Raw genomic sequence first — 22,162 nt, 5'->3', positions numbered from 1 at the left:
AGTGCCTACACCGGTGTCATCGCCGGTGTTGAGGAGGTCACAACGACGGTGCGGTCCCCCAGACCGTCTGAACTTATAGACTGATGACCAATTGTTCTGTGCTTTTGTACCCCGCCGGCCTTTGTTTTCAAAGGAGGGGTGAATGTGGTGAACCATCGTTGGTTCCCACCAGGTAGTGCTGAGCCAGGGTCTGGCCAGTACTATGAGTCTGTATATATGTTACTGTTGGGGTTAGGGTTGGGCTGTTCTACATGTTACTGTTGGGGTTAGGGTTGGGCTGTTCTACCTGTAATATAGTTCTTATGGTACATCCCAGTCGGGCTCCGCCTCCTGGGAGAGGTATAAAGGTCACTGCTCTGTCTGGGACCCTTTAGTCTGGGATCGTGTATTATATATGGTAGCTCTATTGTTGTAGTCAATAAAAGCCTTTATTTCCTCGAGTACCTCTAGCCTCGTGAGTTATATCGCGCATCAAGCGGCATCGGGCACCTTCGTGTACGTGGCGTTTCGCCGTTTTGCAACAAACTCAAGTGGCATCTCGGCCTTTTGGCTAAGATGCAAATGAGATCAAGCCTTGGAGGAGGTGAGTCTGCACCTACTCCAATCAGCTTGGCTCATGTAGATCAGGCCCAAGACAGGAATGGAGGTACTTTTCAGTCCATGGGTAGTTTTACTTGGAGCTGGTGTACTTGGTCACCGCCTTTGTCCCTTCCGACACGGCGTGCTTGGCCAGTTCCCCGGGCAGCAGCAGGCGCACGGTGGTCTGGATCTCCCAGGAGCTGATGGTGCTGCGCTTGTTGTAATCGGCCAGGTGGGAAGCCTCACCCGCGATGCGCTTGAAAATATCGTTCACGAACGAGTTCATGATGCTCATGGCCTTGGAGGAGATGCCGGTGTCGGGGTGAACCTGCTTCATCACTTTGTAGATGTAGATGGAGTAACTCTCCTTCCTCGACTTTCGCCGCTTCTTGCCGCCCTTTACTACCGGTTTCTTAATCACTTTCTTTGCCCCCTTCTTAGGAGCTGCTTTCTTCTCATCCACCATTGTCACAGTTAATTTCAGAGCCCTGTCTTGTCAGCTTGGATCGGAAATGTCTCAACTTGTTGAGACTCTGAATTGGACTTGATTTGATTGAATTGGAAAAGTATATTTTAAAAATCTGAAACGCCAAGGACGAACTCCCTACGGTTTTGGTGGTTGAAAACTTAAGGGAAAATATTTCAGTGTAGATGACCGTTGCCCCTTTAGTCTCACCCTAGATGACCATTGTCCCTGAGCTTCAATGTAGATGACAGTTGCCCCTCTAGCCTCAATGTAATTGAATTTTATCCCTTTTCTATTCCTGATGAGGATTGATGAGTGTTTTTTAATGTGATGCAGATTTGAGTTTGGTTTGGTACCAAACTGTAACTAAAGTGTAGCTTTGTAGTATTTAAATATTAAAGTAAGACAACAATTTGTTAAACTAAAAAAAAACATATTCTAGATGGTCTTCGCCCCTCTAGCCTCGCTCTGGGTGGCCCTTTGCCCCTCTAGCCTCGCTCTGGGTGGCCCTTTGCCCCTCTAGCCTCGCTCTGAGTGACCCATTGCCCCTCTAGCCTCGCTCTGAGTGACATTTGCCCCTCTAACCTCGCTCTGAGTGACATTTGCCCCTCTAGCCTCGCTCTGAGTGACATTTGCCCCTCTAGCCTCGCTCTGAGTGACCCTTTGCCCCTCTAGCCTCATTGTGGTGGCGGATTGCCGGGTAACAGCAATGGCGGCCGCGGGCTGAGGCGGTGAAGGTGTCGCTGAAGGGGGGGGGGAAGAGACGGAGACAGAAACAGAGACAGAGAGGGAGGGAGCCGGCGGGTGACAGCATCCCCACCACCATTCCCTGACCATGAAAGCGGCTCTTTAATTTCAGCTTCTCGGCGGGGAGGAGGGTGAGTGATGGCGGGACTCATCAAGAAGCAGATCCTCAAGCACTTGTCCAGGTGAGCGGTTAGTGCGGCCGGGAGGAGGAGGAGGAGGAGGAGCGGGGGCGGGGGTGGGGGGGATGGATGGATGGAGAGGGGGCCCGGGACCTCCGCTTGTTCTCCCCCTACCACCTCACCCGGGGGTATAGGGAGGAGAGAAGAGGGAGGCTGCTCATCATTATTGACTCACACCCCAGTCGTTTAAACACAGATTAATCCACAAAGTGAATGCTGCGGCTGGAAAGGAGAATGGTTTTAAAAATAAAACCAATCTGATTTAAAATGGTAGGAATGCTGGCGAGCGGGGGATCAGTTTAAATTTACAGCAGAGGGAAAGGGAAGCTTTCCTTCCAATGGGGAGCAGGTGAAAACTTTCCCCAGAGCTGATGGAGATTGATAGCGGTTTGGATGATTTGGGTTTTTTTTGCGGGTTATATTCAACTGTGTTCATTGTCCCAAATCACAAATGGAGCCAGTGTGTTTTTTGGGGCTGTATCCGTGACACGTCGAGACAGGGTGGAGACTGCCCGCTGGCTTCACATTTTCCAGCTGTGTGTCTGTGTGGAATGAGCTTTGTCATTCTCTGCAGTGTCCAGAGACGTGAAAGCAGGCAAATAAGTCATCTTACACCGGCATTCACATGGAGGCTTTCCATTGAGTTCCGTGTTGCAATGACTGGGGACTGAAGTTGTTGCAAAGCTTGATTTATTTTGTGTGCTGATGGTGCAGAGAAATGCACCCTTGTAGGTGGTTCTGATCAGATTGCCATGTTTTGCAGATACACCTGTCGTCGGTTTGTACTATGGCAGGACAGACATATCACATATTTTGTGGGGGTTGTTCCTTTCTAACATCACTTGTAAATTTTTCCACCTACTGTCAGGCGTTTGACGTCACGTCAGCTTTTTAAATGTAAACTGAAAGTGCAGCATTTCATGCCATGCTATCATGTGATGCAGTGTGTGGGTGAGATAAGTTCAGGATGTGTGTGCCCTCCTTTCTTATTTGTTTATGTACTATAGATGTTGGAACTCGGATAGCACTGGAAAGACTCCCAACCCACTTTGTGGGGCATTCATTTGTCTCAGCGTTCAAAGTTCATTATCACTTGCATTAAAAGCCACAAAACCTTTGCTCTGATTCACGAAGCTGTGCTACTGAATAAATCAGGGTCACAAAGCTGGTATCAGTCGTGCTGACCTTGTAATTAGCAGATTGTCATAAAAGCATCTGGTTCACGTGTCTCGAAGGGGAGGAAATTTTTTGTTGTTGCCTGGCCTGGCAGAGATGTGACTCCTGACCCATGTGGTTGACTCTTAACTGTGCTCTGAAATGGCCTAGCAAGTCACTCAGTTGTACCAAACTGGTACAACAAAATGTGTAATTAGTATGGGAGTACTTTCACCTCATGGGCTACAGCGGATCGAGAATGTGGCTCAGCACCATTTTGGCCCAAGTGTCTTCAGCTGCTGTTTCAATGACCCTCCCTCCATCAGAAGGTCAGAAGTTGGACGTTCACTGATGATTGCATGGTGTTCAGTACTGTGTGCAGCTTTACAGATAATGAAGAAGAAGCTTGCATTTTGCAAAATCTGGATGACATCCAGATCTGAGCTATTAAATGGGAAGTAACATTCATGCTGCACAAATGCTGGATGGTGACCACCTCCAGCTTATTAGATTCTAACCATCTCTCCTTAACATTCAATGGGATTAGCAATGGTGAACCCACTCCTCTCCCCGCTTACGAATCTGAGAATCACTATTGACCGTAAATGTAATTGTATCAGCCACATAAATACTGTGAAGACAAGTACATCAGAGGCTGAGCATTCTGTGGTGAGTGACTCACCTCCTTGCCTTGCGTAAGCTTTTCCACCACATACAAGGCACAAGTCAGGACTGTGATGGAGTACTGCCCACTTGTCTGGGTGAATGAAGCTCCAGCAACATTCAAGGAACTTGACACCAAATGGGACAAAGCAGCCCACTTAATTGGCATCCCATCCACTATTTTAAACATTAACTCCCTCCATCATAGCTATTACATGGCTTCAATGTGTGCCATCTGCAGGATGCACTGCAGCAACTCGCTAAGACTTATTCCAAACCCAGAACCTCTAGCACCTGGAAAGACAAGGTGGACACCACTTGCAAGTTCCTCTCCAATTCTCAAGCCATGTCACTTGGAAACGTATTGCCGTTCCTTCATTGTCGCTTGTTCAACATCCTGGAATTCCTGACTGAACAACCCAGGGAGTACTTTTACCACACAAACTGCAGAGGCTCAAGAATGCAGTTCATAGTCACTTTTGTTTCTTTCACAGGATGGGCGTCGCTGACTAGGCCAGCACTTTTTGCCTATCCCTAATCACCCTTGAAAAGGTGATCATGAGCTGCCTACTTGAACAGCTGCCATCCATCTGGTGTAGGTATGCAGTGAACTGTCTAAAGTGGAGGATGGAGTGCCGTCAAGCTGGCTGGGATGCTTTGTCCTGGATGGTGTTGAGCTTCTTGTGTTAGGCAAGTGGAAAGTATTCCATCACACTCCTGACTTGTAGATTTTGGACAGAACTTTGGGGAATCAGGAGATGAGTTTCCTTCTGCAGAATTCCCAGCCGCTGGCTTGCTTTTGTAGCCACAGTATTTGTATGGCTGGTCCGGTTCGGTTCCTATTCAGTGGCAGCCCCCTCTTGAGAGCTATCAGATATGGGTAATAAATACTGGCTCATGTCCTATGAATGAATGGATGAGAAAAAGGACACAAAATACCTGCAGTGGATAAAAAATATTCTAAAGAGAAAGTTCAGATTGTCTATACACTGCAAACAAAATTAGAATTAATTCCTATCTTCAGGTTTTTAAATCACTTTGTTATATCCTAGCCCTGACTTTCTGGCTTAAATGGTTTGAGATGGCCACAGCAGAAGCTTCCCAGCCCTGGGAGCTGAGGAGATGGTATTTGAATTTACTGATGGAAATCTTTCCCTTTGATTTGGAGAGGTTGCTGTCACATAAAATTGTTGCCCAAATAACTTTGATTGTCGTGCACTTGACTGGGGAGCATAAAACTTGGTAGGATGGTATCTAACCACGGAAGGTGGCAGGAAAGCAACTGCCACAAATAATGGCACAATGGAGCCATGTGGACAAAGCTGCTTGTGTTCGTGCACAACATTTGGAGATGATCTCGAAAGGAGGCCCCTATTCAGGGCTGTAAACCATCCTGCAGTGAAAGCACAGATGCAAACTGTGGAGAGAGTTCACTGACTGAGGCAATACAGTCAACAATTCCTCATGACTGGCTGCAAATCAGGAAGAAGTTTGCTGGCATCAACTGAAAATTAAAGATCAGTATTCTCATGTTCATTTACATTGTGAGAACCACTCGAGCATGATTCAAGCTGAAACTGGGATCTCGTGCCCTTTGGGAGGTGTGTTTTAAGGCTTCATACCCAACCCCTTTCCACACAGCTGTGCTTTATGCTAGATTTGATGGGCACAGTTTTCAGACCGATAGGGGTGGTGTCCAAGGAATGGCAAACCTGCATTTATCCATCGAGCTTGAGGCATTCCTGTTTCTCTAGGATTTGTTGGGGTAACATCGATGGATGCAGAGGTTAGTTCTGGTCACATAAGAGCTCGCCTGCTACCACCCTCACTGCCGCTGGCACAGACATGCACAGTAAGAAGTTTAACAACACCAGGTTAAAGTCCAACAGGTTTATTTGGTAGCAAAAGCCACACAAGCTTTCGGAGCCCCAAGCCCCTTCAGGTGAGTGGGAATTCTGTTCACAAACAGGGCATATAAATACACAAACTCAATTTACATGAATCATGGTTGAAATGCGAATACTTACAGCTAATCAAGTCTTTAAGATACAAACAATGTGAGTGGAGAGAGCTTCAAGACAGGCTAAAGAGATGTGTATTGTCTCCAGACAGGACAGCCAGTGAAACTCTGCAGGTCCAGGCAGGCTGTGGGGATTACAAATAGTGTGACATGTACCCAATATCCCGGTTGAGGCCGTCCTTGTGTGCGGAACTTGGCTATCAGTTTCTGCTCAGCGACTCTGCGCCGTCGTGTGTCGTGAAGGCTGCCTTGGAGAACGCTTACCCGAATATCAGAGGCCGAATGCCCGTGACCGCTGACTACCCAGCCTTCAGGAGAACAGTGACCACGACACCACACAACCCTGCCACAGCAACCTCTGCAAGACGTGCTGGATCATCGACACAGATGCCATCATCTCACGTGAGAATACCATCCACCAGGTACATTGTACATACTCTTGCAACTCGGCCAACGTTGTCTACCTGATACGCTGCAGGAAAGGATGTCCCGAGGCATGGTACATTGGGGAAACCATGCAGACGCTGCAACAACAGATGAATGAACACCGCTCGACAATCACCAGACAATCTTCCTGTTGGGGAGCACTTCAGCGGTCACCGGCATTCGGCCTCTGATATTCGGGTAAGCGTTCTCCAAGGCTGCCATCACGACACACGACGGCGCAGAGTTGCTGAGCAGAAACTGATAGCCAAGTTCCGCACACATGAGGACGGCCTCAACCGGGATATTGGGTTCATGTCACACTATTTGTAATCCCCACAGCCTGCCTGGACCTGCAGAGTTTCACTGGCTGTCCTGTCTGGAGACAATACACATCTCTTTAGCCTGTCTTGATGCTCTCTCCACTCACATTGTTTGTATCTTAAAGACTTGATTAGCTGTAAGTATTCGCATTCCAACCATGATTCATGTAAATTGAGTTTGTGTCTTTATATGCCCTGTTTGTGAACAGAATTCCCACTCACCTGAAGAAGGGGCTTGGGGCTCCGAAAGCTTGTGTGGCTTTGGCTACCAAATAAACCGTTGGACTTTAACTTGGTGTTGTTAAACTTCTTACTGTGTTTACCCCAGTCCAACGCCAGCATCTCCACATCATGACAGACATACACAGACAGTTCTCTTTCCAAAAATATAGGTGCTATGACCACATTATGACTTTGCATCTAAAAACAACCCTCATTGATGTACAAAAGGATGTTTCTGTGTTCAGATACTCACTGAACACCAATTTAATGCAAATCATTTTGTATTGATGTTCAGGCTGCGATTGAAATGAGAAACTCTGATTGCTCAGATGGGTGTCATGTGCCATACTTTGAGCTCAAAAGGACCTTGTCATCAGTCAAAGCTGTGCTTTCCATCTCGCTGATGCCCCCTTGGATTTCTCACTTTTGGTACCTGTTTACTGCATACTGTATGGTGTGGCAGATTTCCCTGTGGTGGCTTGGAAAGATCCAATTCTGCTGAAACTTCCTGCAGCTCTTGGCTCCATTGAATGTGCTGTTTTTGTTCCAACTGTTGCCCACAGTTCATCTACAGCAGGTGGTACAATTGTGTCGGTCTACTGTGAAGAAGACAGGTCATCTCTTCCACCTCCAGGCAGATATCCTTGGAGTCAGAAGGACGTAGGTCCAAACCCTGTTCCAGGCTTGAGCGTGTAATCTGAATTGATAAATCAGATAGTGCTGTATGGTTGAAGGTGCTGTCTTCCAAATGAAACATTAGAGAGGCTCTGTCTATGTTTTTAGGTTGAACACCTGAAAGAAGACCCTGCTGCATTACTTGAGAAATTATAAAGAGGTCTGGGCAACATTTAGCTCTAGTCTAACGCACTAAAATTAATTGATTAATTAGCCATTTGGCTTATTGCTGTGGGAAATTGATGTGTGCAAACTAGTATTTTTGACTACAGAACAACAGAGACTACACTTCAAAAGTATTTCATTGGTGAACCATTTTTTGAACAATCTGGGGGCACTGAAGGGTGCTATGTAAATGTAAGTTAATTAGTGAAAGGCTCTCTAAACACAAGTCCTTGAACTGTCCCAGTGGTTAGCACAGCTGCCTCACAGCGCCAGGGACCGGGGTTCGATTTCCAACATGGGTCACTGCCTGTGTGGAGTTTGCACATTCTCCCCATGTCTGCGTGGGTTTCTTCCGGGTGCTCCAGTTTCCTCCCACAGTCTGAAAGACGTGCTGGTTAGGTGCATTGACCCAAACAGGCGCTGGAGTGTGGCGACTAGGGAAATTTCACAATAACTCCATTGCAGTGTTAATGTAAGCCTTACTTGTGACTAATAAATAAAATGTTTTTAAAAACTGTATTGGGTATGACCAGAAGGCTTCAATGCACTTGCATTTGTTAGCTCCTCATGCACTTCCCTTCCTCATCTAAACAATGCAGCATAATTAGAACCCAAAAAGGAATACCCACCCTCACCACCTTGCAGGGTGTGATCTAAATGCTATTGTTCATAGCAACAATGAAGGATAGTACAACTGGTGGGGTGAGAAATGAATATGTATACTACCCACATAAATCAGCTGATGCATTGAGAAAAATGAGTAAACCTAACTTTAAAATTGAAAGAAAAATGATTCCACTTCAAACTGATTTCCCTTTTTAAGTGGTCTGCTCCAGCTGACTAATTACCACATCACTTTCCAGAGGTGAATTGAACATTTGGATCGAGTACAATAGATGTCAGGAGTGGGTCTGATTTGCATAATTATACTGTTCTAATGAGGTTTGTGGATGCCTGTGGTGAAGCTTCATTTTCTTCCTGCCATGCATACCTTATGCCTTACAGTATGACCTGTGTGCACACAATGCAAAGCTTCACCAACAGCCTAGAACCTCTCAAAACTGGCTCCCTTTCATGGTCTCACCTCTCAACATTCTATGTTCTTGGCGTGTGATGATCACACAGTAATGATTGTGATACAATGACTCCAGGTTTATCAGCAATAGTTTGAAAAGCACTGGGAAATGGCAATGTTTATTGTACTGAATGAAAAGTAATTGATTAGTAATTAGACCTAACAAATAATGAGGTCTGTGTACAACACATCAATTATTGCTTTGGCTATCTATTAGTCATTACATGAATTACGTGGTTTCCTTGTTCAGAGACTGTAGTATTATGTAAGGATGAACTTTTTCCACCATTCAGTCACCCCAAAATTATCCAGACTGAATTTCTGATCCTTATCACAACATTTTTGTCTGATTCTTCAAGTAAATCCAGTTATAATAAATAGAATTCCTCAATCATTAGAATTGAATTAATACCTACAGGTAAGTAATTACAAGACAGTCTGATGACTTAAATTTCCTCAAAACAACTGGGTTTGTTTTCATAATCCCACTGTCATATCAGTCACCTCAGTGGTTATTTTATGCTTTCCGTTTTTGTTGCTGGCAACCATTTACTGCTGACTGTCCCACTTGGAAAATCTTTCTTTTATAAATGAAACTGGTCTCATTTATGACTTTGTTAGAACTGATTGCCACTGATATTTGATTGAAGTTGGAAACAGGCATTTTGCACCATATACATCCATTTGAAATATTTCCTTTTCTAGCATATGGTGACTTTGTATTTTCACATCTGATAGCCAAGATAGGCCACTTCCAGATCCTCAAAAAAGCAGCTATGTCTGCGTGTGATGTTCTGAAACCAAAACAGCAATCGCTGCATTTTAAATTTTTTGAATCTTCTCTGTGATAACTTACTTAGAATTGAGAATTTGTATTTGCCCAGCTGCCCAATATTATCTTGGGTTCTTGGAATACCACATAATCAATTGTAGATTTCAGCTGATATGTTAGTGTAGCTCTTGGGCAGTGCTGTGTTGTCAGGGATAAGCCATAAGCCAGGGATAAGTTGTCAGGGATGCCATGATTCAGATGGGGGCATTAAACCAGGGTCTTCTTTCCCTAAGTGAGTAAATGTAAAAAATCCACAGGTCTGGTTCACTGAATAGAATGATGTTCTGGGTCCTGGCCAACGTCCTCTCTTGCCCAACATGACCAGCAACGGATTATCTGGCCATTCATTTGTTCGTTCATTTACTGTTTGTGGAACATTGTGTGGAAATTGGCTGCTGCATTTACTGATTTAAGAAAATGAATTATTGACAAAAATATCCATTGATTGTGAAAAACTTTGGGATATCACGAGGACATTTGCGCCTATCTAAATAGAAATTTGTTGTTGTAGAAAGGTGCCTAAAATAACATTTTGCAAAACTGCTTTGGTTTTATCATACCAGTTTCTTTGGTCACTTGTTACACAGATGGTAGTTTCATTCTTGATTGTGGCAGCTTTGTTTCAGCCAAATATGGATTTCCATTTGCCAACTGAGTTTCAGTCTACTTAATGTTTTATCCCTGCTACCAACTAATAATTTTCATAACCTGAAAGTGTTTTCTCTCTCTTACCCGATTTTAATCTTAGTTCTGTTTACATATTGCGTTGGGCTGCTATATTGCTTTATGTTGATATTAAATCTTTAACCCGTTTGATGCTTGAGCAGTGTATTAACTTTATTTCCATTATTCATGTAGTAACTGACTTTTGCAAATTTTAAGAAGCAAGATTTCTTTTAGATATGCTCTTCTCTTAACTCTGCAGACAGCTGTGAGGACATGCTAATGGAATTAAGGTTGCACTATTGAGAAGATAAAGGCAGATGAATCTGTTTTTGCAGATACAAGATGAAAGATTGTAAATGACACGTGGTTGTCTGGAAAAATATGAAAAGTAAAAGGACTACCATTCCTATCCTGAACTCTGAACTTTGGCTAGCATTGAATGGTGCAATGGAAAGCCACTAGATGCAACAAGGAGTTTTATTTCAGTTGATGTCCTCGTCAGCTCTTAACATAATGAGTGCCAGTGACCTGATAGCCACTTGAATCTTTGAACAATGCATTTCTTAGGCATATGTCATCACTTCTGAAAGCCACATAAGCCTGCTTCTTTGTTTCAAAAGTATTATATTACTGGTGATAGTTTGTATCGAAAGTTAATTGTAACTGACTTTTTTGGAATAGGAAGCAGAGACTTCAAAGAAGAAATCACCCAAAACAAAGTGAGCTAAGAGACAGAAGGGAAGGCAGCATGATGGCATGGTGCACTTGTGCAATAGCATACTCACAGATCTCGGTTCAGATTCTAGCTGTGACGTTATTGTCATAATTCAGTTTTCAGGCATGCTAGTAAAACCTGCGTAAGATATGTAGTGAAGAAAACGATTTCATTTCAACATGTAGGTTGTGGCAAAGATATTTGGAGATTTCTGTGGTTGCTTTCATGTTCTGAAAAGTGGGCAAATCACGTGGTTGAGAAAAAAAGAATATGGAACAGAAGGAAGGGAGAACCAAAATCAGCTATAGTTAAATAACTTTGAAAGACCTCAAGGTGCTAATTGAAGTCATATATTACAATATAGTTCTGTGTTTGGACTAAGCAGCTGGGGTAAATTACTTATATCTGTCATTGAAATATCATGACAATGTGAAAGAATTGCAGGAAATGTAAATAAAAGTATAAAATGAAAAACACTGCGGACAAAAAGCGTTTCTGAAGAAGAATGGAATTAACATTTCAGTTCAGTATCCTTTTGTTACAACTCGGAGCTGTTCAAACAGCTTAGAAGGAGGAACAGAACAAAATGGATAAAGATAGTTGATGGGGCCATTACCATTTCTTTATCAGTTGTGTATAGATAGAAAATACAAGGGGATTTTTATTTGGTTGCTAAATATGCAATGTGCAGTTTGGCAATAAGACAGAAGCCCCACCATCCCCATTCCCATCTCCCCGCCTCCCATCTCCCCGCCTCCCATCTCCCCGCCTCCCATCTCCCCGCCTCCCATCCCCCCGCCTCCCATCTCCCCCGCCTCCCATATATCCCCCCGCCTCCCGTATATCCCCCCGCCTCCCGTATATCCCCCCGCCTCCCGTATATCCCCCCGCCTCCCGTATATCCCCCCGCCTCCCGTATATCCCCCCGCCTCCCGTATATCCCCCCGCCTCCCGTATATCCCCCCGCCTCCCGTATATCCCCCCGCCTCCCGTATATCCCCATGAAGTTGAAGCTAAGAACTAATAAACCCATTAACTCACCCGTATGCTGATATTTTAATTCAGGCTGACAATTAAGCTAACGAGTACATGCTTCTAGAGTCTGGAGTCAATCCAGCATTTATTTTCACGTTAGAAATTTGGACTGCTATGGCATGTTGAAATTTAGCTCTGTTAAGTTCTCGCACTCAACACATTGGTTTTTGTGCTTCTATAAACCAGGAATTCTCATACTTTGCACTTGCTCGCCATGCTCCACTCGCTCATACCTGCTGACAAAACAGACCTTGTTACTCTGCTCTTATTAGAATAGAGGAGATTATGAAATTTAAATGAAGAAGGGATGGCAGAGAGTAGATAAGAAACACACTGCTAATGATTAAGGAGCCTTAAATTAGATATAAGATTAAATACAAAGGATTTCCGAGAGGGAACAGATGAAACCTATTTATATAGCGCATTGTGGAATGAGTTGGTGACTGAAGCAGAGACCATGTTCATATAGTATTGAAAAATAGGCTAAGTGTTTGAGGAAAAGGAAATTATGGAAACTTGGTGAACACATGGAATTAGGATTATGGCTCACTTACTTGGAGGTTTATACTGAAATGGGCTGCTTGGGCCAAAGGCCCATTTCTGTGTTTAATTTCAATGTAATTCCATGTACAAAAGCATAAGAAAAAATACAGTACTGCAATTTCCAAACGCACATGATTTGTAATAATATGCAGACTGTGACTGCAGCAGTAACCTTGAAGCAAAACCACATTATATTTGGAATTATGCCCACATACATTGCTATAGTGCAGGCATCAAAATTACAAAGCATGTAATTTTGACAGACCTTTCATTATCACTGTTGGGATAGCCTGCTACATTTCCATGTGATTCCTTTCTCAGTTGGCAATTTGCTAATCTTAACTTTTAGGTTAGATATTTTCAAATATTTAATTTGTTTAAAAATTAGATTCTCTCAGTCTTGCTGATAGACAGGATGGTAATAGGCTGTCAATATTAGGGAGCAGGAAAGGCAGAGCTAAATTTCAACATGCCATAGCAATCCAAATTTCTAACATAAAAATAAATGCTGGATTGTCCCCAGTCTCTAGAAGCATGTACTCGTTAGCTTAATTGTCAGCCTGAATTAAAATGTCAGCATATGGGTGCGTTAATGGGTTTATTAGTTGTTCGCTTCAACTTCATTTGGGAGTTGGTGGGGGGAAAAGATAGAGAATGCTTATGTCTTATTGCCAAACTGCACTTTGCATATTGACCATTTAGCAACAGAATAAAAATCCACTTGTGTTTCCTATTCCAGGATTCTGCTCTTGGTCACTAGTCGGTGACTGCTGACATAGGTGTGCGCATGTAAATACCAGCTGAGGATCTGAGTTTGATCATTTTTTGAGATTTGTTATTACTCAGAGAGCTCCTAAGAGCCTTCAATAATTGTCTTGTTTCATGCATTAAAGAACTACTCGCTTTTTAAAACCACCTTTTCCCCAGGATTACCTGAATAATTTTAAAGCCAATTAATTACTTTTTGATGCGTCATCACTGTTGTTTTTGAAGCCATTCTGTGCACAAGGTTCCACAAACAGCAATGAGATGAATGGCCAGGAATTCTGTTTGTGTTAGTAGAGGAATCAGTATTGACACTGGGAGAATGCCCCTTCATTTGCTGCCATTGGAATTGTTTCCATTCTTCTGAGCAGGCAGATTGGGTCTTGTTTAACATATAAAAGATGGAATCTTTTGGCAATACAGCATTACGTTGAAATGTATGTGATCGATATGTGTATTTCCTTCTGTTCTAAAGCAATCTAAATTTTAAGTTTATTTATTAGTGTCACAAGTAAGAATCATAGCAACCCTACAGTGCAGAAGGAGGCCATTCGGCCCATCGAGTCTGCACCGACCACAATCCCACCCAGGCCCTACCCCCACATATTTACCCGCTAATCCCTCTAACCTACGCATCCCAGGACTCTAAGGGGCAATTTTTAACCTGGCCAATCAACCTAACCCGCACATCTTTGGACTGTGGGAGGAAACCGGAGCACCCGGAGGAAACCCACGCAGACACGAGGAGAATGTGCAAACTCCACACAGACAGTGACCCGAGCCGGGAATCGAACGCGGGACCCTGGAGCTGTGAAGCAGCAGTGCTAACCACTGTGCTACCGTGCCGCCCGCTTATATTAACACCGCAATGAAGTTACTGTGAAAATCTCCAAGTTGCCACACTCCCGCGCCTGTTTGGGTACACTGAGGGACCTAATCAGCATGTCTTTCGGACTGTGGGAGGAAACCCTCGCAAACACGATGACAACGTGCAGTGCTAAGCACTATGCCACCATGCCCCTTTAAATTTTAAATTAAAAATGAGGTATTCTAATTATTATCATGCATATCTATATTGTATTTGGTAAAATGTTCTCCTCACAGATTTGTGTGCTGTTTTGAAACTGCAGTTACAGAATTTTAAATGCGAAGATACAATGATAAGCTCTTTGGAATGATCTTACATTCCTAGCTTCTTGACATTTTAGGATTGTGGTTATTAGAATATTTTTTATTGGTACTGTTACATTGTGCAATCCAACTTAATTTTCTTACAAACCTGCCAATTTAAAATACTGTATGATTGCACTGTCTGTGGGATGGAAATTTAGACTGTCATTATGACAAATAAGTCTTTGTTTTTAGAGAATTAAGTGACATTTAAAAGTCAAAACAAAGGCAGCTGAATAAAGTATTCGAAGATTTGCACTTCTCCATGAGTGTGTATTAAAACTTGTTATATCATACTGTTTTATAATTACCATTTAATTGGTTGCAATTAACAACATCAATATATTGAAAGCAGCTGCAAATTTCCCTGGGTGCAATTGACCAAATAACATTGCATTAATCAAACTTTTTTCTGCAAGCTTTCAGTGACGCAATGGTGAGATTTATTTAAAATTAGAAGAATTCAAGAATATAATTATGGTGATGGAAAAGTTGCCTTTTGCATCTTTTTCCACGCAACTCCAAGTTGAACGGTTTGCAAAGCTGTCATGATTCAGCTGTTAGTTTTGACTAGACAATTCTGAAACATAGACTAAGCTGACCAATATGAATACTTTTAAAAACTGATTTTTGTAATTTTGAACCTAGGACCATTTGTGAAGTTATTCCAATCACTTTTTAAAGACTTCCGCATTGGCATAAATGCAGGACGCGATTGTCCCCTTCCCCTGTCAGTGGTGAGTCGCGTTTCCCACTGTTCAATGTCAGGATTGTCATAATATATTAGCAGATCACTATCGGGGCCCATATGCTAGAGTCAAAATCCCACGGCAGATAAAAGTGTCCACAATAGCATGATGTCAGAATTGTGCGATTTGCAACTGATTTCAAAATGTGGGCAACAGGTGAGCAGAACTGCTCCAGGCAGAGCTTGGAAGTGAGTTCACTGAAGCTGTTGCAGCGCTCTGCGTGGCTCTTCACGGTGGGGAGGAGGGATGTCAAAGCCAAGTCAGTACAGCAGGAGAAGGAAACCTGGGGCTGGGCCTCTTTGAAGGGCTGCACAGAGAGAGGGAAGGAAAGCCTGGAGCCTGTGGGTGGTGATTGGGAGCAGGGAGGTGAAGGTGTGTGTGGGAGAGTTACTGATGGTGTCCCTTAAACTGGCATTGTGCAAGATGTGTGGTGGGTTTGAGAACTGTCAGTGGCAGAACGTCGAAGATCATTCTTCTTGTGGCACTGGATGGCTGTCCTTTTCTGCAGGACGTTGGCATCGATCATGCTACCATCGCCTCCCATGCTGGATTTGTCGCTGGATTTGTCACCTTGGTTGCAGGTCCTGGCCCAGAGTGTGGATACAGTACATTGTGGCGGGCCTCCACTGTGTCCAGCAGATACTTGAGGGAGGCATCTGTAAACTTGGATGCAAAATGTTTCCTGGGTCTGGCAGCCATCACTTTGCAACAAACTCCATGTGCTTGTTGTGTGCAGGGACGGCCTTTTAAATATGGTACCCAAATCATTGAAGCGCTGAGGTGATGGCAGGGCGGGTGAATCAGAGGCAGCCTGCCGGCTGTGGTGTGGAACCTGTGCTTGCAAATTGTTTTCATCACGTATTGCATTATATGGCTGAAAAATTCAACATTGCTGCGGATGGGCTAAATATCGCTTTCCCTGCCCAAGATTGGACAATACCAATTCTGAGATGATTCCACCCATTGGAAAGTTACTTTGTAGCTCGGGCAATTAAATTCGAACAGTGATGTTCTGCAATGAATTTCTGTACTGCATGTCTGATTTCCTGCCCAAAAGCAGTTTTGCATAAAAGGGTATGGGGCAGTCAATGCGAGTTTGAGCAGAATTCAGTTTTTTTTTTGTTTTGCCACAGCAGATTACTTACCAAAGTTAGGGCTCATCCTTTGTGTTTGAGCTTGAAATGGGCAATGTATTTGAATGTTATAGTACCTAAATACAGTGTAACAGATACAAAGTTTTATAGTGTGTATATTATTTGAAGGTCATATACTAACTTTTATTGAAGCATTTTCATTGTTAATGGCGAATGTTTGCTTGCAGAAAATATCACCTTGGTTATGTGTGCAATAAAATGAGATTGATATACTGGCATATAGTAAAGCCCATTTCCTTTAACCTTCCAAACAACAAGAATAAGTAATGTAAGAATCAAAATGCTGTTGCATTAGATGTAAACCTTAGAAGCAGGGTACAAAATCTAGCTTCAGAACATGCATCAAATCATTAAATCAAACAAAAGATGCAGATTCCTATTCCATCGTTATTTCATTCAAACTTTTAAGATTAATGGTCATGTTGGTATAAGTACCATTGTTTTTCTTGTTATAGATAAATGACCTGGAGTTGGGTATAAGAAGGACAATTGTGAGTGACACAAAACTTGACCATGTAGTAAATAGTGAGCAGAATATTAGCAAACCTCGAGAGCATAAGCAGACTGGTAAACAGATAAACAAATGCAGATTCAATTAAATATGGATGTGCGCATGGGTTGCAAGAATCAAGAGACTGAGTGAACATCACAATTATTTTTGAAGATGGCTGGCCCACATTGAGAAATAGATAAAGTGAATAGGACACGTGGCTTTGTAAATAAGGGCATTGAATGAAAGACAAGGAGGTCATGCTGAACCTCTACAAACCACTGGTCCAGTCTCCACTGGAGAGAGTATTAGGAACAATTTAGTGCACAATACTTCAGGAAAGATGTCAAGGTGCTGAAGAAATGCAGTGACGTTTCCCAGGATGATGCCAGGGATGACTGTCTTCGATTATGTTGAGTGATTGCAAAAGCTGGGATTATTCTCCTTTTGAGCAAACCAAGTTAAAGGGAGTTCTAAGAGAGGTATTCAAAATTCTGAAGGGTTTTGATGGAGCAAGGAGAGAAAACCTGTTTCCCTTGTCAAATCGGCCAGTAACTAAAGATCATAGATTTTAAATAATTGGCAAAATAACTAGAGGGAAAATGAGAACATTTTCACACATAGGTCTGTTAAAGTCTAGAATGCATTACCTGACTGAAAGGGTGGTGGAAAGAGCATCTATAGGGATCTTCAGACTTGAAGATGACTAATTTGGAGGATGAATGGAAAATAGCTGAGGTGTGGGACTAAATTAGATTGCTGTTTTAGAGTTACCACAGGCACAAGAAGCCAGGTGGTTTCCTCCTGTGCTTTTAGATTCAATTATTTTATGTCTTTTTCATATAGCTGAGTGGGTTGAGTCATCTGGTTTATTGGTATTTCTTCCTCTGACTGTATGAATGGCTGTCACTGCTCAAGTTGATGTTTAACACATTGGACAAGGTATCAGAGTGCTCCTGCTGCATTTGGAATCGTATTTGAGCATAAAGCATAACCTTGAAGAGGAGGGAAATTGGAGGAGGTGGCAATAAAATGTATTAGTCTGTGTTGCATCAATCTGAAGTCTCTTCTCGAGTTCCTCCTGTGTACATTTATCAATAATTTGCTGACTCTGTCTTGATGCATTCTTGGCAATGCATCAGGTAAATAAGTGGTGATCATTTTTCATTTACGTATATGTGGTATAATATGCGAACTGCATTGTATTCATAATTGTAAAGCTGCCTCAGTCTAAGATGTCTTGGCTGTCCTATGTTGCCTTACACATTAGTTATATAAATACAAATTTCCTTTTTGTCGCATGAGAACATTGGATACAGAGCTTCCACTATCACATTACATTATTTGATGGGCAGTCATGTCAAAAATGACTTTGGCTGACTGAATTGTCATAGGCACATACTAAATGAAAGGCATTTAATAATTCAGATACTGTATTTCTCCCTCTGGGAGCTGAATGAAATCTAGCTCAGACAAGGGTGCAATCATTCTTGCTTTTCTGTCACTTGCATCAAGCCAACCAGCACAGTTCCGGCTTGGCAGAAGCTCCAAGTCACAAACTTCATTTAGCTTGACAGTAACTCAGTTGATTACATCTTAAATTGCACGGCACGGTAGCACAGTGGTTAGCACTGCTGCTTCACAGCTCCAGGATCCCGGGTTCGATTCCCGGCTCGGGTCACTGTCTGTGTGGAGTTTGCACATTCTCCTCGTGTCTGCGTGGGTTTCCTCCGGGTGCTCCGGTTTCCTCCCACAGTCCAAAGATGTGCGGGTTAGGTTGATTGGCCAGGTTAAAAATTGTCCCTTAGAGTCCTGGGATGCGTAGGTTAGAGGGATTAGTGGGTAAAATATGTGGGGGGAGGGCCTGGGTGGGATTGTGGTCGGTGCAGACTCGATGGGCCGAATGGCCTCCTTCTGCACTGTAGGGTTTCTATGTTTCTATGTTTCTATGGATTGGAAGGAGCAGTTCTCTTTGTCTTCTTCATGCAGCACCTGATCTGAGATTGCTTGATAATGAAAGTCGCTAAAGTCCCGGAGGACCATCGGCAGCTCTCCCCTTTGAGAGATAGAAAGACTGGTGGTGATTTAACATGAGTGTTACCTCAGGTGAGGGACAAGCTGGAGAAGGCAGGGCCTTCACGGATAACCTCAGCCCATACAGGAATTGAACCCACGCTGTTGACGTCTCTGCATCATGAATCGGCCATTCAGCCAACTGAGCTAACCAGCCCCTCTGATAATAGTAAAGGAGTGAAAAGTGTTTTATTCCTCAGAATTAATAATCCTCAATTTGAGCAAAGAAACTCACCAAATGAGCAGAGCATTTGTAAGAATGAGCAAACGGGTACCATTTTTGCTTTTATAAAATGCAGTTTTCATATTGCAGTATAAACAGTGGAGTTTGCCAGCTTCCATGAACAGGGAATAATTTAGTTGCTCAGAGAGACTTGTGTGGAGCAAATATGCACATAAAGTAGCTGAACTGGATCCTCTTTCAGTTTTGTTTTTTTTCCCCCTATGGATAAAATTGAGAACCTGCATAGCAAATTACAGATGTGAACCTGTCACATTACTTTATCGTGTAGCTGGCTACAAACCTGCTGTGCTCTGCCACTGCACCGTTTAATCTAGTGTTGTGAGAATTGCAAAGCTCAAGAGACTCCATGCTAGTGGAGGCAGGAATTTTATCGACCAAATTATTACATTGCAGGTAAGTCTAACAGTATGGTAACAATCATTGCTTCCTTTCTGGTCGCCGCATTATAGGAAAGATGTGGAAATGTTGGAAAGGGTGCAGAGGAGATTTACCAGGATGTTGCCCGGTATGGTGGGAAAATCATATGAGGAAAGGCTGAGGGGCTTGAGGTTGTTTTCGTTAGAGAGAAGAAGGTTAAGAGGTGACTTAATAGAGGCATACAAGATGATCAGAGGATTAGATAGGGTGGATAGTGAGAGCCTCTTTCCTCGGATGGTGATGATTAGCACGAGGGGACATAGCTTTAAATTGAGGGGTGAGAGATATAGGACAGATGTTGGAGGTAGGTTCTTTACTCAGAGAGTAGTAAGGGCGTGGAATGCCCTGCCTGCAGCATGTGGTGGAAAAATAGGATTCAGAGACAGTCAGTCATGGATAGGAACAACGTTTATTTTACTCTGCAGAGGTCACGTTCCTCCTGTCACTTGAGAGAGTGGGGAGGAAGGCGCGCCCGAGTACAGCAAACGACAGTCTTTATACCTATTCTGCTGCTATGCTGGCTACACAGACACACATGCAGTAATGAGCTAATACAATATCAGTACTTTTCCATTCTGTATTAGGGAGTTGTTTCCCCTTCTGCTGTACTTCCTTATCTTCCTCATTCAGCTAGTTCTAATCAGTCTCCTCGCTTCTGCAGTTTCTCAACCGCCCCCTTGTGCAACTGCTCAACCTTGAGTTTTAATCATTTTAGTTCCTCCTTATTGAACTAGCCCAAGCTTGGCCATCCTGACCTGTGGTCTGCTTTATTCTTTATGTTAAAATTTTCCATTACAATTCCCCCCTTGTCATTTTATGACAATACCTTATTAAAATTTTAATGCTCAATCTGACCAAGCTACTCGAGCGTTATTTACATTCTCTTAGCTTTGTACAGTATTTTACTCAAAGTACATTAATCAGGTATTACCATTGCAATGCCATCATTAATCTTTGGTATATGATATAGGGAATGATTGTCACACAACAGTTATACATTATAAGCATTTAGTCCAGTGACAGTTCGTCTTTGAACGGAGGTATCCATTCAATTGCCTCTTCCATTTCCTTCGAGTCAGATTGTCTCAGCATTTGGTAGTCGCGAGACAGGCTTGTTGTAATCATTCTTTGCAAAAACTGGCAGACGCACGGTCCCATGCACAGGAGGAATATAAACGCGATCACTACTGGTATCATTACATGTATCATCCAGTACCCCCAGCCTCCCCACAGCTGGGTGAGCCAAGCAAACCAAGCATTGTCTGCTGCTGGGGGCACACAAATGGCCTCTCTCATATGCTTAATGACATTAGTTATGTTCTCATGTTCGTCAGGTATATAAAAACAGCAGGATGTATTAAGCAGTTTGCAGACGCCTCCTCGCTCCGCCAGTAGAATCAGGAGGTTCATGGGGTGCGATCCTGCCTGCTTCATGTTGCCTCGTCTGATGCTTGCTGGGGTTCTGGTACTCGCTTGCAATGGCTGGCGTGAACCCATGTAGCCCTCTCTGCTACATTTACCGCTGTCTGCGTCACAAGGAGCACCTGGAATGGTCCCAACCACCTTCTGGCTTTCCAACTCTTCCTTCTAAAATCCTTTATCACTACCCACTTGCCTGGTCGTAGGTCATGCAGTTTTCCCTCTGCTGGTCGTGGTAGGGCTTCCTTCACTTGGGCCTGTACTTGAGACAAAACTGCAGAAAGTTTTGCACAATAATGTAGCATTTCATCCTCACAATGACTGGTTAGGGTTCTTATAACAGGTTTTGGCCCAATCCCAGTGTTAGGTGGTCTGCCAAAGAGTATCTCAAACGGGCTCAAGTTAGCTCTTCCCCTTATCCTGGTTCTCATGTACATTAACACCACGGGCAGGGCTTTCGTCCATGGCGTTCCCATCTCATCACAGCATTTTGCTAACTTGTTCTTTAAGGTAGCGTTTTCCCTCTCTACTGCTCCCCCACTTGCTGGGTGGTATGCACAATGCTGTTTGAGGTCTATACCCAAGCATTCCCCCACTTGCTTAAGCGCCTGGTTCACAAAATGTGTGCCATTGTCACTACTGATCTTTTCTGGTATACCCCACCGCAGGATTATTTCCGTCAGCAGAGCCTTGGCAACTGCACTAGCATCTTGTCTAGCTGTAGAGAATGCCTCTATCCACTTAGAGAACATATCAACCATCACCAAGCAGTATTTTTTCCCTTCGCTTGAGGAGAGTTCAATAAAGTCGATCTGAATGTGTTCGAAGGGTCCTTGTGGTTCTGGGTGCGCTCCCTGACTCATCTTTATTCCTCTTCCTACATTATTAGTAGCACAGATGACACATCGTTCACAACATTTTTGAGAGTAATTAGTGAAGCCCCTAATGTACCAGTATGCAGAGATACTCCTGAACATCCCCCCTTTTGACACATGGTCCTTCCCGTGTGTCAATTTAGCATAGTGTGCGAACAGTGCTTTTGGCAAGCATGGCTTTCCATTGGGGCCGTACCATACCCCTTCTTGTACCTTACCTCCCGTCTTTGACCATTCCCCCTTCTCACCCGGCGAAGCTTGTGTCTGCAAATCCTGTAGGTCCGCTGTTGGGGTAGAAACTGGTAACATTGGCATGTTTGCAT

The 22,162-nt window shown here is 43.4% G+C and overlaps 2 protein-coding genes across 3 annotated transcripts in view; one reads left to right on the top strand and one right to left on the bottom strand.

The window, feature by feature from the left end:
* Positions 1-670: 670 nt before the first annotated feature.
* LOC144507568 (histone H2B 1/2-like) lies at positions 671-1,045 on the bottom strand. The gene has a single exon (XM_078234713.1). It carries the CDS (start codon positions 1,043-1,045, stop codon positions 671-673), a length of 375 nt encoding a protein of 124 aa, XP_078090839.1.
* A 679-nt stretch (positions 1,046-1,724) lies between these two features.
* Positions 1,725-22,162, top strand: part of bltp3b (bridge-like lipid transfer protein family member 3B) — a 136,251-nt gene continuing 115,813 nt past the window's right edge. For both annotated transcript variants that reach the window (XM_078235479.1, XM_078235478.1), the window contains exon 1: positions 1,725-1,974. In XM_078235479.1, the coding sequence (XP_078091605.1) occupies positions 1,931-1,974 (44 nt within the window). In that variant the 5' untranslated portion in view covers positions 1,725-1,930. The remainder of the gene's footprint in view (positions 1,975-22,162) is intronic.

Source organism: Mustelus asterias, chromosome 19, assembly GCF_964213995.1.
Source record: "Mustelus asterias chromosome 19, sMusAst1.hap1.1, whole genome shotgun sequence".
Taxonomy (NCBI): domain Eukaryota; kingdom Metazoa; phylum Chordata; class Chondrichthyes; order Carcharhiniformes; family Triakidae; genus Mustelus; species Mustelus asterias.
Note: the sequence above shows the minus strand (reverse complement) of the source record. Positions and strands in the feature narration are given on the sequence as shown.